Source organism: Micromys minutus (genome assembly GCF_963924665.1).
Source record: "Micromys minutus genome assembly, chromosome: 19".
Lineage (NCBI taxonomy): Eukaryota > Metazoa > Chordata > Mammalia > Rodentia > Muridae > Micromys > Micromys minutus.
This window is the reverse complement of record NC_137954.1, coordinates 13745104-13758965: the sequence shown is the minus strand read 5'-3', so window position 1 is coordinate 13758965 and position 13862 is coordinate 13745104. Positions and strand designations below refer to the sequence as shown.

General features: G+C 37.8%; 1 protein-coding gene across 4 annotated transcripts in view; it reads right to left on the bottom strand.

Annotated features, from left to right (window-relative positions):
- The window catches only part of PARD3B (par-3 family cell polarity regulator beta), a gene marked incomplete at both ends in the record, with an annotated part of 962085 nt that overhangs the window by 437464 nt on the left and 510759 nt on the right, over positions 1-13862 (bottom strand). For all 4 annotated transcript variants that reach the window (XM_080932740.1, XM_080932743.1, XM_080932741.1 and 1 more), the window contains 4 exons: positions 3870-3998; positions 6250-6389; positions 7827-8188; positions 9628-9753. In XM_080932740.1, coding sequence (XP_080788866.1) covers positions 3870-3998; positions 6250-6389; positions 7827-8188; positions 9628-9753 — 757 coding nt within the window. The remainder of the gene's footprint in view (positions 1-3869; positions 3999-6249; positions 6390-7826; positions 8189-9627; positions 9754-13862) is intronic.

The window sequence follows — 13862 nt, the reverse complement described above, 5'->3', positions numbered from 1 at the left end:
AAGGACATGCTTTCCCTTTTTTTCCTGAAATATGAGCATAATCTCCCTGAGGCTTTAGGATAATTTTCATCTCTGTCATCCAGAGGAGTGAATGACAAGGAAACAGATGCCTAGTGTTTATTCACACAATAACTTTTTATTGTTTCTTTTCAACTTTGACCCTCCTAGAAAAATCTTGGAGATAAACACAAAAGATTGAAAAACCCTCTACATTTCAGAGGACAGGATTTGGATTTTGTTTTTCTTCATCTCTCTTGGGAGAATAGAATCTTCTGGGAGAAGACGAGGTAGCATTTCAGGTTGGCCTTTGAAAATGGAGAAGCAAGACTTGTATCCTTACATTCTATACTTTCCTTCTGCCTCTATCTATCTATCTATCTATCTATCTATCTATCTATCTATCTATCTATCTATCTCTGTAGATCTTCCTTCCATATGTAGCAGGGGACTAAACAGCAGTACAGAGAGTGGAAATTCCATGTCAAAAATACTCAGAATGCAGGAGGAGGGAGCTATGATTCAGGAAGGCTATAGACTCAGATATGCATACAACACACATAATAGCTGAGTCAGAGTGCAGAGAAATAGGGGTGTGTGTGTGTGTTTGTGTGTGTGTGTGTGTGTGTGTGTGTGTGTGTGTGTGTGTGTGTTATGGGGCAGTTCCTTGTCAAGAAAGTGATCAGCAGACAACTTGCAAGAGCTGGTTCTCTTTCCTTCATGTGGATCCTGGGTCAGGTCATCAGGTTTGGCAGAAGGTGACTCTACCCACTGAGCCATGCATCTTATGGCTCCAACACTTTTGATAGAAGATGAAGTGGGCTGGATTTAAATATTCTAAGTAATCAATTTCTTCCTCATGTATTTGTATCTTTGTGAAGTTCTTATAACATTACCTTCCTGCAATCATGTGCTTTGGGCATAGCTCAATTAGAGCAGTTAATGAATTTGAATTATTTTTGCACTTCTAGAATCTCCAATTTTGTGTCCTGAAAAGGTAGTAGGTTATTTGTTGAATTGATGGTTATGGTAATTAATAGATTAATGGTATAAAGAAAGGCAGTATGCCTAATTTTGAGTCCAGATAATACCACTTTACATATTGGATGAATTATCTCTAAACTGTCCCCTAGATAGCCACTGACCTCCCAACTCAACCTCACTGATTGCTTGCACCCCATGGTAGCCTCCTGTCACCCACATATGTCCTTATCAGTTCATTACAGATTCAGAGGAGATAAAGGGTACCAACAAAGGTACCCAGAATCCTTTATCACATTTTCTTTGTTGTTGTTGGGTATAAAATTCCTTTAAAATTTTCTATAACCACCCTTAAGCAAAGAATTTCAATAAATAAAAATGCACTCAAGGTTAACATATAAATCCCCAACATTTTAGCTGTATTTCTTTACAATTATTTTTCAAGGCTTTAAAATAATTTGATAATGTGACATGAAGAATTGTATGCCCTATATCTCAATTAGCATCATACTATAAATTTTCTCAAATTACAAATAATTCTTCAATACTATCAGTTGAAGTACTTATTAGACTTCAGTGGGGAAATACCTTTTTATTTATCTAACCAACAACTTCGAGTTATACAGCATCAAACAAGCTACTATGATATATGAGGGAAAAAGTCAATGTACATGAGCTTTTATGCATCTTTGATCTTCATTTTGAAAAAAAATAGTAGAGAAGTAGTTTCTGGGAGGGGGAGATTCATTTTTAATGACTGGAAAGGCTCTTCCTCTGACCCCTTTCTTGGAACTCAGAAGAAGCTCAGTGCTTCTGCTCAGTGTAACTGTAGTTCTCTATCGATCCCTTTATGACCTCGTTTCCACTTTGAAGACTCTCATGTATGTTTACTTCCATTTGCTTATCTTTTCTTTTTGAAGTGATACTTCATTAATTCTTATTATTTTAAAAATTACCTTTACATACTTTATTATAAAAACATCAATGAATAAAAAAAATCACACACCACAAATAGCCAGACCCAAAGTCTATGCAGCTTTATAATTACTGATCCAGTTAGAAAGGCTTTCAGAATGACGGTGTAGCTCTACATTAAATGTAATACTCTTAGAATCTAATGTAGTTTATATACATACTTATTCCTAAAACAAAACACTCATTGAAGACTTAGAAAACTAAAAAAAAACAAGACAAACAAATTAGCTTGTTATCTTTTATATAACTATGTCTCTCTGACTAAAAAGAGAATTTTATATGTTCTGATCACCCTTTCCTAGAATTTCTCACAAAGCTACTCATACTTCCCTAACTATCCAACTTCCTGTATTCATCCTCACTTCTCCTCTCCTCCTCCTCCTGCTCTTGCTCATCCTCTTCTTTGAAGTCCCAACAACTTCAACTTCTGTTGCTTCAAATACTCGTGGCTATAGGGGCTAGCCCCAGGATCACAGTTTTCCTACCACGATCATACCCTTAAATAAAACTTATCTTCCTTCTTCCAGAAGCCATCATTTGGCAATAATTATTTAGCTAGGGGTCAAACTTCTTGCCCACTCACCGCTTTATTATAGGATTTTTGTCTGGCTTTAACTTGTATAGTTCTTGTGCGTGCTGTTGTAACTGCTGTGAGCAGTTATGTGTAACTGCTCTGTTTATCTCAAAAACACTGTTTTGTTATAATCACCCAGTGACTCTGTATCGTCCTCTGTTCTGCAATGTCCCCTAAGTTTTGTGGGGAGGTGTGTGACACAGATGTTCCATTAGGAGCTGGGGACTCTGAAGTCTCTTATTCTCTGGATGGTGAAGAGTTGCATCTGTAAGAAGTAGCTTCTTGATGAGAGTTGACAGATGCACTAATCTATAAGTATAACAATACATTCTTAGGAGCTAGTTTAATACTAGGCCATTTAATAGAATAGCAATAGTCAATTTCCCCCTAGGGCCTGTGACCTATGAACATACAGGTTCTAACTGTACCAGGTCTGTATTCCTTCTTGTGGATCAGAATTTAATCCAATCAGAAAGTCTGTGGTTACCTCTAAATCATTCACCAGAAAGTATATTTTGCAAGGTCATTCATTATTCCAGCTCACAGGATGGCAGACAGGGAGGACTGATGATTGCTCTGCTCCTCTAGCAGCACGTAGTACACCTTCTAGAGCTATGGGAGCTAACCAATGGATTTTCCCCATGCTCTGTAACTCAAGTATATGCTATCTTCAGCAACAGGGTCTTACTGCCAGGTTCTGGAGGTTAGCCAAGAGTAATAGCAGTTCTCTGTTGTGTATGTGGGTTTATGTAGCCCCACTGGCCGGCAACAGTCAGAATGACTAAGGTAAAAATTTGACAATAAATGATAGTATGTATATGGACAAATAGGGGTACTTATTCACAGCTGTTGGGAATGAAAACTGTTGTAGACACTACTGACATAGGTGTAATTTCTTTAAAAGACAGAAACCAATATTGATTATATGATCCACCTATATCACTCTTGGGTATATACCCAAAAGACTCTATATACAATTACAGAGATCCCTGCCCATCTATGTTAACTACTGCTCTAGTCACAATACCTGTGATGTGCATACAGTCTAGATGTCTATCAACTGTTGAATAGATAATGGACACGTATTTGTACAATGGAATATTACTCATATCTTAAGAAGAGCAAAATTATGAAGCTTGCATAAAAATGAATGGAACTTATAAATAAATCAAAACATCACACAGCATCTTCATGAGTGAGGTAATCCAGAAAAACAAATGCCACATGTTTTCTCTTATATGTTGATGCTAGCTTTAAGTTTGAGCTCAGAATGTTTCCAGTGGAAACTCCACAAACACCACAGAGCATTAAAGACTCAGAGAGACAGAGGCTTGAACATTACCAGCTCTCGGGGCAGGAAGCTCCCTTCTTGGCGGGCAATGACCAGTGATACTGTCTCTCCCTGCTTGGTGCTTCTCAGCATGGCCACAAGTTCTTCCTGGGTTCTTCCTGTGACATCTCTGCCATTTACCTAATAAATAGAATCATATCCACAACCACTGTTAGAACATTTCCTATCACCCCATTTATCTGAGACAGGTATTGATTGCTATGTAGCCCAGGTTACTGTTGTGTATCTAGGGCTGTCCTTGATCTCAGATATTTCTGCCAGAGCTCTTGAGTGTTGGTATTATAGGCATGTGCTCAGCTCCTAAGTGGTTTTGTTTGTGTTGTTTTCGTTTGTTTCTTTGCTTGTTTTTTATTTATTTATTTTTACTTACTTTGTGAATTAAGTGTTCAACAAATGCAATGAAGCTGTGCAAAGGTAATACTGAACACATGGGCAAACACACATTTTCTTTCAATAATAAAATGGCTACCCTAATTTTGATACTAGACAAACTCAATCAGTAAATTATTTTAAATTCACATTTTCCCCTAAGTCATCACATTTTTATAAGGGGGGACAATCAGACTGAGAAATACCACAAAGTAATTCATCAAGTAGGTATGAAGTGCAGTATCCCAAGCAGACGTGAACTACTTATCATATGGCAGATTCCTCTGAAATATACATGTTTTGCTGTAATGCTAAATGTTCTTTTTGTCTGGAAAAGCACTGTCAGCATGTTTCCATGTTACTGGAAATCAGCCTCAGAGCCCCATTTGTCAATCAGAGCATCCTTTGTGATCTAGAACTACATGGAATGCTAAAATGTTCCCAAAACATATATTCTCAGGCATGACATTTTAAAAGTAATATTTCATGTCACAGGAGATTTAAAAACAGTCTTAGACAAGATTTCTCTTCGGGTTGACTGACCAGAGCTCCTTATTGAGAGGATGACATTATTAGACAGAAATACACGAGAGAGACAAGATTCATATTTGGGGCGATCTAAATACTTTACCATGCCAAACCAGCTCAGCATCTCTATTCCTGGCTCAGTACAGGCAATGCTGATTTGGGTCTGTCAGTACCAATTAGACACCCCTCAAATTTTTGGAGAAACTATTGTGAAGATGTGTATAAGAACATGACATTGTTAGCCCCAGCTCAGTATTTATCAAACTCCTAGGTTAATGTATATATCACTAGTTAAAGGAAGAAGGATATATTTTTTAAAAAGATATTAGTGAAAACCACATTTCTGACCTTCTTGGGATATGCACAGTTAGGCTCTTCATTAACTAGTTTTATAATTGAAGCCATTACCTTGTCTACAAGTAATAATTTCCAATATATGTTACATTAAAAATTAAACATCAATATAGTGTCAGCCTTCAATATATGAATTTAATAGTAGAAATTTAATCAACTTCAGATAAAAACACTGAAAAACTTAATTTGTACTGAATATAAGTAAACTTTCTTTTTATCATTTTTAAACAAGACAGGATAACTGTTTGTGCGGCACATAGATAATTGTTACAGCATTAGGAAGTTGTCAGACACACTTTCCTATGACCATCACCAGTCTTTCAATTTTGATACTTTCTAGTTATCATTTTTGGAAATTAACTCTCCCTTAATTAAAAAAAGTATGTATTTATTTATTATAGGTATGTGAGTACACTGTTGTTCTCTTCATACATATAAGAAGAGGGCACCAGGTCCCATTACAGATGGCTGTGAGCCTCCAAGTGTTTGCTGGGAATTGAACCCGGGATCTTTGGAGGTGCGAATTAGTGATCTGAACCACTGAGACATCTCTCCAGCCCCTTCTCCCTTTATTTTTAATATCTATATTTTCATATATTTCTCATGCTACCATGTCTGTCAATCTAGAATTCACACCACTATCCTCCCAAATAAAGACACATTATAACCAAAGATCTGTATTGGGCATCATCATAACCATCATCTCTATCTCTATCTCTATCTCTATCTCTATCTCTATCTCTATCTCTATCTCTATCTCTATCTCTATCTCTGTCTCTGTCTCTCTCTATCTCTATCATCTCTCTTTCTTTATCTCTATCTCTATCATCTCTATCCAATCTCTATCTGTCTCCATCCATATGATCTACTTTATATCTATATCCAATTTATACCTGAAATTCCTACCTATAACCTATTCAATCTGAATTAAGTGATAATTTAAGATATTTATTTGCAAATACAATGCCAGTTGATATATAGGAGTTGGACATCTGCAGTTGTTAGTATTTTGGGACAGTGCTGGGACCAGCATGGGACAACAACTGATTACTACATATGTCTATTTATTTACTTATGTATAAACAAATGCTTTATTGCAGAAATTAACTTCACTTCTTACCTCCAAAATTCTGTCTCCTGATTGCAGGCGGCCATCCTTTACTGCTGCTCCCTTTGGTAGGATGTTTTTTACAAAAATGGGACCAGGACCATGTATAGAAGAATCTCTAGTTACCACAGTGAAACCAAGTCCTTCGGGGCCTGGCAGGCAAGACCAGAAAAATGCACTGTCACCTTAAGCATTATACTCACTTTTTTAGTAAACTCTACCTAGTTTACATAAAAATATGCAAAGTAAATTATTTACAGCCCTATAAATTTTACATAGTCTTCAGTTTTCCCATTTTAAATAAAGATTACAGTTCCTAATAGGGAATGGTAGCATCACAGTGAAGTTAGGATCCACTATATACATAATACTTTTGTTTACTCAGGTTCTAGAAGACCAATGACATTTCCAGTATGCAAATTTCCCTGGCTGAAAAACCTCAGCTAAAACTGTAATTTTTCTTTCTTCCTTCCTACAACCATTTATCTATTAAGAAATGTCTGTTATATCTTCACATTTAGGCAGAGGCACTGCACCCGGTTGATTGGCATCCTTCTTTAGGACATCTCAGGATCCTGTGCCTGGTCCCTCTCTCTCTAGTCAAGTACTTAACTCATATGCATAGCTGGGTTCTTGGTACATAATGGTATCTTTGGACATGGCTTGTTTGTAATGCATTTACAGACTCGTATATAAAACTCTGTGCCTTCCTCTCATCTTGCTTTATTCACAGGATAAGATTTCTGTAAGTGAATAAAATTTTGGCTGAAGAAATCTTCTCAGAATATTTTCTATATTCTAATGAAAGATACATATTATTTGTTTCTGATATTTTCAAATAATATTTAAAAGTTTTATATTGGCCATTAAATTAGTAATTTAATGAAAAAAAAACCCATTAGTGTCTTTGAATTAGTTTAAAAACCAGAGGACTTCAGAAAGTTACAATGGGACGCAGGGATAGCAGGCAGAAGTCAGAATAAACAGGAACATCCATTACATGGGTACATGGGCATCTGTGAAATGCCACAGCCATATGTATTAACTGCTTTCTGAAATGGACAAAAATAGTAGAAAAAGATTAAGAAAGATTTGTATGCAGTTTTGAAATTAGGACTATCTTGAAGACACGTGATGTTGAATTTGAAATTAATAATTATCTGTTGTCTTTCTGGAGAGTAAACCTTACAGTGATATAAAATCATTCAAGAGAGCCAGAGGCCATACTGTCGAACTGCCCTAAAGGACGCTTTAATAAAAATCACTGACTGATACTCACAATAAGGACAATTAACCTCTCCTGCCTACTGGTGCTGAGCGCCTAGGCGATGTTGTGTGGCACACTGATTCTCTCTATTCCTCAGGGTCTTCGCTGTCTTCTTGTTTCTAATCATCTCAACTTTGCATGAGAAAAGATGATGAAAATACTACAGTTTTAAGAATGTTAGTTATCCAAGTATACGCTCAAATCTATTCTGTGATACAATTAAATACAAAGAGAATTGAGTAAATTAACCTTAATGCATTTCTCTTAACCAGTTTTACATGGTACAATAATAGAACGCTATTAAGCATAATTTAATGATTACCTTTCTTAAGGTCAATCTTAATTTTTTTTGCATTTTTCTTGCTGCCAAACCCCATGAGTGGAGAGAGTGAGGGAGAGGCAGGTTTTCTTCCTAATCTTGGAACTCGGGGGCTCTTGCTTTGCTGAGAGGATGCTGACTCTTCTCCTTCAGGGCTGTTTGCTCTTGTTAGACTTGCTGTCTTTAGTACTGGTTTCCCACGGGCAGGAGGTGGTGGTGCCTTTGTTCTCGAAACCCCGTCATTGTTGCCAAAAATGTTCAGCGGTCCAATGACTGATTTTTCATATTGTTCACGATTTTGAGGCAGAAGCACATGGAGTACCACACTGGGAGATTTCATTGCCTGACGGAAGACATCTTGGGCCCTTGAACGAGTAAATAAACAGAGTCATACTGTGTCCTGACATAGCATTTTCTGAGATACCCAGGTATGAAGGCAGGCAGAGCAGCTTGCTGTCATAAGTACAAGAGGCGCAGTGATTGTCCCTATAATATGACTCTAACTAGTCACCACCTATTGACGACCTGCCCATCAAGGTGTTTCCACACTGGTTACACATGCACAACTACTGCGCACAATCCTCTAGGATAACCTCCTACATAAGGTAAATATAATTCATTTGCACTTAACAAGTTCAAGTGGAACCTCGGAGCGACTATAGAACTAAGCAGACAACATTTCGCTTTCAAGTGTTTTTAAATGTGAAAAATCTAACCAGAAATACTGAAGCACCTATTAAAAGCCAACACATCCTTCTCATTTCTAAGTCAGGTTATTGATAGATTATTTTTACTCGACTCCAAGTTGGTTTTGACTCAAAGCTAATGCTTTATGAATCCGTTTCTACTTTTATAAAACAGGGATCCTCAGACTTCCTAGCCTTTGTGAATCAGGACAGTGAAATATGCAAGTGACATAATTTTTATCAATTACCAAAATTCTGCCAACAATAGTTGAATGAATTAATTGTTTTAGGAAGATTCCATTTCCTTCTACCCCTAAGCAGTAGCAGCGATTCATGCCTTCGTCTGGCGACCCTCAGCCCCACTGCTGAAACCTAGTGGCCTGAGAGACTCTGTTAGGAGCAGTTTGGCTCAGCAGCAAGAAAGCCTGCTGATTGCTACTGGAGATTATCACTACTTAGCTTCCTAACTTAGAAGCCCTGCCAAACCAAATTTCAATGTGCATCAACGTGTGTGTGTGTGTGTGTGTGTGTGTGTGTGTGTGTGTGTGTGTGCATGTGTGTGTGTGCATGTGTGTGTGTATGTGTGTGTATCTAGATGCCCAATGCGTTTAACCTATTTCAACTCCTGTGTATTCCCCACAATATTTTCTACATACTTTCTTGAGGTAGAGCATTTTAATTTTAATTTTTACAACTTGTGCCTTTTATTTGCTGAGTCCTCAGGCACCACCCACAGGTTTTTACCGTTAAAGGGAGACTGACATCAAGGATGTTAATTAATAAGCTGAATTAATTGTCTGTGAAAAGAACCAGTAAATACCAGTCTAACTGACCCGTAGCCTAAGAGAAACAAGCCCTTCCATTCATGGATGCCCAGAAAGACGTCCAGGCAGGAAGGCTTGCTGCATTCCATGGTTAAAGCTCCCTACACACATCAGGCGCATGTGTTGGCCACCTATGAGTATGATAAAACATCAAATGCATTCATAATGGATGGTCATAGGTCACTTAGAGGGAACTGGCTTGACATTCTACTGATTTTAATTATAACAAGTTTGGCAATGATTATAAATATTCAAGGGATCGACAAAATCAATAAAACAACGAAAACTGCTTACTGAGCAAAAGTTTTGTCCAGGAGTTCCACGTTGTTGATTTTCACAATGCATTCGTTCTCCTGAAACAGTCCCTCCCGCTTGCACCTGCTGTTTTCTTCAATGCCTCGGATGAAGAGTCCTAGTATCCTAAGTGAGACATTTAGGTTGAAATAAATCACCTGAGTATCAATGTACTCATTACTGCAGCTATCCAGAAATACATATTGATTTCTGTTTATTAAACAGAGTATATTTCTATTCAGCCAAACGGTTCAGCTTTCAAACTCACATGCAATCCCACACTAGACACTCACACAGTAGACAGACACAGACACACACACACACACACACACACACTCATTCACAAATCTACCTACAGACAAATATTCAAATTATAAATACCAACCCTCTTCATTGTTTGCTTCATTAGAAAAGATCAATACAACTAAATAAAGATTATACCACCCGAGACAAGAAGCTTGACTGGAGGCATCTGTAGTGAAGTCTGCCTGAGTGGCATGAGCTGCCACCTAGAAACATGGGGCTGGTAATGGGAGGGGACTTTTTCATGGTCTTATTATATGTTCTAGCACTTTGCATTTTACAAAGCAAACAAACATTCCAGCTCAGACCCTGTTATTCACAAGGAACATCCATGTGTCTCTGAATCAAGTCTCTGCCAGGTGCCCTCTCCATCCTCAGGATGGTCAGATATGGTAAGGTTGGAGGATCACACCTGTGGAAATGAGGTAGAGTAAAAGTTCCAAACGTGGATACCAAACGAAGGCATCACAGGGTTTAAAATCTAACACTGGGTGGAGGCTCGCAACCTCAAGAGGGTCCTTCGTCAGTGAGCCTAATCTAGAGCTGGCAAGAACAACCACTGTCCAAAGATTCAGGGAGGTATCCAGAGGCTCTTAGAGCTTTGAAGCCTGTTCAGCGTAAGAAGGGAGAGGGACTGAAAATGAAGAAAAGATAAGGGAAGCATATTAAACAATCGTTATGTTTCCTATACAGTTTGTCCATATCATGGAGGTTTCTAGGATCCCCTTTGAGGACCAAACACTGTGAATGCTCAAATCTTTTATGAAAAAACACCATGCTATTTTTTCCTTACAACTTTATTTTGAAAATGAGATATATATATATATATATATATTTTTTTTTTTTTTTAAAGAGCATTTTGGAATAAAACTATATGAATATATTTTTGTCAATACTTAATTTTTTAAAGGTTTGATAGTAATACATTGAAATCTTATTAGTTACCATAAGCATAAAGTACACACCATACTATTTTTGTTCTTAGGTATGTTTTAATTATCTCTGGATTACACATAAAATTTAGTATAATGCAAATGCTTTTTGAATAGCTAATATAATGTTTAAGGGGTAATAACATCTAAAAGTCTGTATATACTCAGTACAAATAGAAGATTGTGTTGATATATTCAGTCCACAGTTGGTGGGACCTGCTGTGATTGAGAATCTTGTGGACACAGATTCTGGTACTCACATGCAGGCTGCTTGTGCACGTGTGTATATGTGTGTTTCCATATGCAAGCTTTATTACACTTATAAATACAAAACTACACCTACCACAAGAAATGAAACCTCTACATTCTTCAGTCATTCCTCACTTTGGTGAAGTCCTTTATCTTTGTGGCATGACACGGGCCTCGCCTGGTGTCACACTGAGACCGAGTGATGGGTTTCTGTAGGAATCTACTGCCAGTGGAGAAACTACTGCCTCCATGTTCCATACCCCTTAATTATTCTATCCGGTCACTCTCTTTTGAAGAAAGTTTTGTGCGCTATATTACATAGTCCCTTTGTGTTAAATTTCAAGTCTAAATAAAATACGAGCACATTTTTGCGTGAATAATAAGGCCAGCCCTGCAAAAAGGGCTCCCTGCAATGAAAGCACAGGAGAGTCTGTCTCTGGCCTCAGTTCATTAATGAGCACAGACCATCACCTCCAGGTTATCTCACAATGGTACTCAGATCCTGCCTTCAGAAATGCTAACTGAGCAGCATTTGTGCTGCTGCTGAGCCAGTGGTAGTCATACCAGCTGCTGTAAGGCAGGGCTCCAAGTTGGGGTGGTTAAGATCTCAAGATTCTCCCCCTGAATTCTAGAACTTTACTAAATTAACCAAACACATTCCAGGACCTTTCTTTCTTAGTACAATGCTAACCTGAAACTCTTGGACAAGAAAAAGGGGGGATTAGATCAAAATCATGCTTTCTCCTAAATTAAACTGCTCTCTGATGGTTCACAGTTTAGTTTTGTTACGGTGGCTCCCATAACATGATCCATTAGGAGGCTCACGTGTGGTTATAAGCCAGTTTATGTAAGTGATATTTTTTAACAAGCATTCAAGTCTTCCTTTAATTTAATTCAGTACATCATCAGTCATGTAATGTTACTCCCTAGGATTTAATTTCACATTTTGGGAGATGAATTAATTCTTTCGGGCCACTGGGTTGCAATTTAGCTAGCATATTACAGCTGGAGCATGCTATGTGAACCTCACTGATCTAAATAACCTAACTTCCCATGAAAAATTTATTGACAGAATAAGCCCAACTGTAAAACCTGTGTGTCAGAGGTAATTTTGGTAAGATGTAAAACTGACTTATTTCATTAGTTCGGTCCCCAGCAACAAACCCATCCAGTCCTGCCCTCCCTATTATCTGGAAGGAGCAAATTCCCTGCAGTATGACGTCATCTCTCCCACGGTGGGGAAGCTTATAAACCACTATCTACTTTTACTTACTGGCGGTGGTAGCTGCTTTATTTGGGATGAAAGGTTATCTTATCAGATCTAACAATTAATACCGAGGTGCAATCATAGGATAATACAAGCTAGTTCATTGGGAGTGCTAACGGATGCTAAAAATTCAGTCACCCAGCAGGATGAGAGGCGCAACAACTGTTTCTTGCTCATGAAATCATCACTTAAGACTCTAGTACCCAGTTCTTGTGCAGCCCTGAGCTCCCACTGAATCCTGAGGCTTTAGCACCTCGCTAGCTCACTGCTAATCACTAAAATTCTCCTCTTCTCATATTCGAAATCTCTTCCTTTTCTTTCAACTTTAGCTGTTCAGCTATCTTTGTTATCGAAAAGAAGTGCATTATCTATTTTTAGTGAAAAAAAATCTTTAAAATCTTTAAAATTTAATTGACATTGTAAAATAAAATTAACATTTTTTGTTTGTTTGTATGCAGGGACTTAGTGTTTTGTGCTTGTTTTCTTTCCTTAAAAAAAACAAACAAAACAAAAAAAACCCAAAACAATGACAAAAATGGGAGCCAATGGTCTCAACACAAGCTGTGTTGAACATGCCCTGCTGTAGTGTCTAATGAATTCATATGGACTTCAGCCGATAGACTAGCCAGAATAAGGTTCCCTTTCAGTAGCAGGTGTGGCAATCTTTTTTTTTTTTTTTTTTTTTTTTTTTTTGTAATGAAAAACAAAACACTGGAAGCAAAACCAACTACAGTAGTCTTAATAAAGAATTAAATGTAAATTCTAATTTAAAATAATGAGACGAACTAATAAATGGACGGAAATTAAGGGCTAAGCATGCCATGATGACCTAAGCAAGCCCCGTGCTCACACCGTGAGACCAGATGGCAGCATGAAGGCAGACACTTGTCTGACATGCTCTATAGCAGCTCCATCAAGACACATGGCTTGAGTTAAGAGTGCTGTTTCAGCCTGGACTCATTACTTCTTAACTTTTATTGGCTCATGTCTCCACTTCCATATGATTTTTAATGTATGTTTTAATTAAATTTCCTTTTTATAACAGTCGTAGATACCAAAAACATATAACAGAACCACGTCTTCGAGTTACTGTACAGTTGACAATGAACTTATAATGAAGCCTTATTTGTGAATCGGGCTGTTTTTGTTTTATCCAAAATAATCACCATCCTGACAATTTATGCATTCATGGGTTGTGGGTTTCACAATTTGAATGTCATATCCTTGGTGGAAAGGAGATTGTCACTGCAGATGAGTTGAGGGATTAGCTGGGGTTAAGTGGAGAGAACACTGGTATTAATTCCTTTGAGGCTAGTCCAATTCTTCCCCCATCCCTCTTCCACACTTGTCCTAGGACTCAGAACCCCACAGAAACACAGGGGGAACCAGTACAGTCTGGTCTATTCTGCTTTGTTTGAAGCGAGAGAGGTTGATTTCCCAGCTAGAGGGCCAGCTTCTCCTTTCAGTTGTTGAAAATGAAGGAT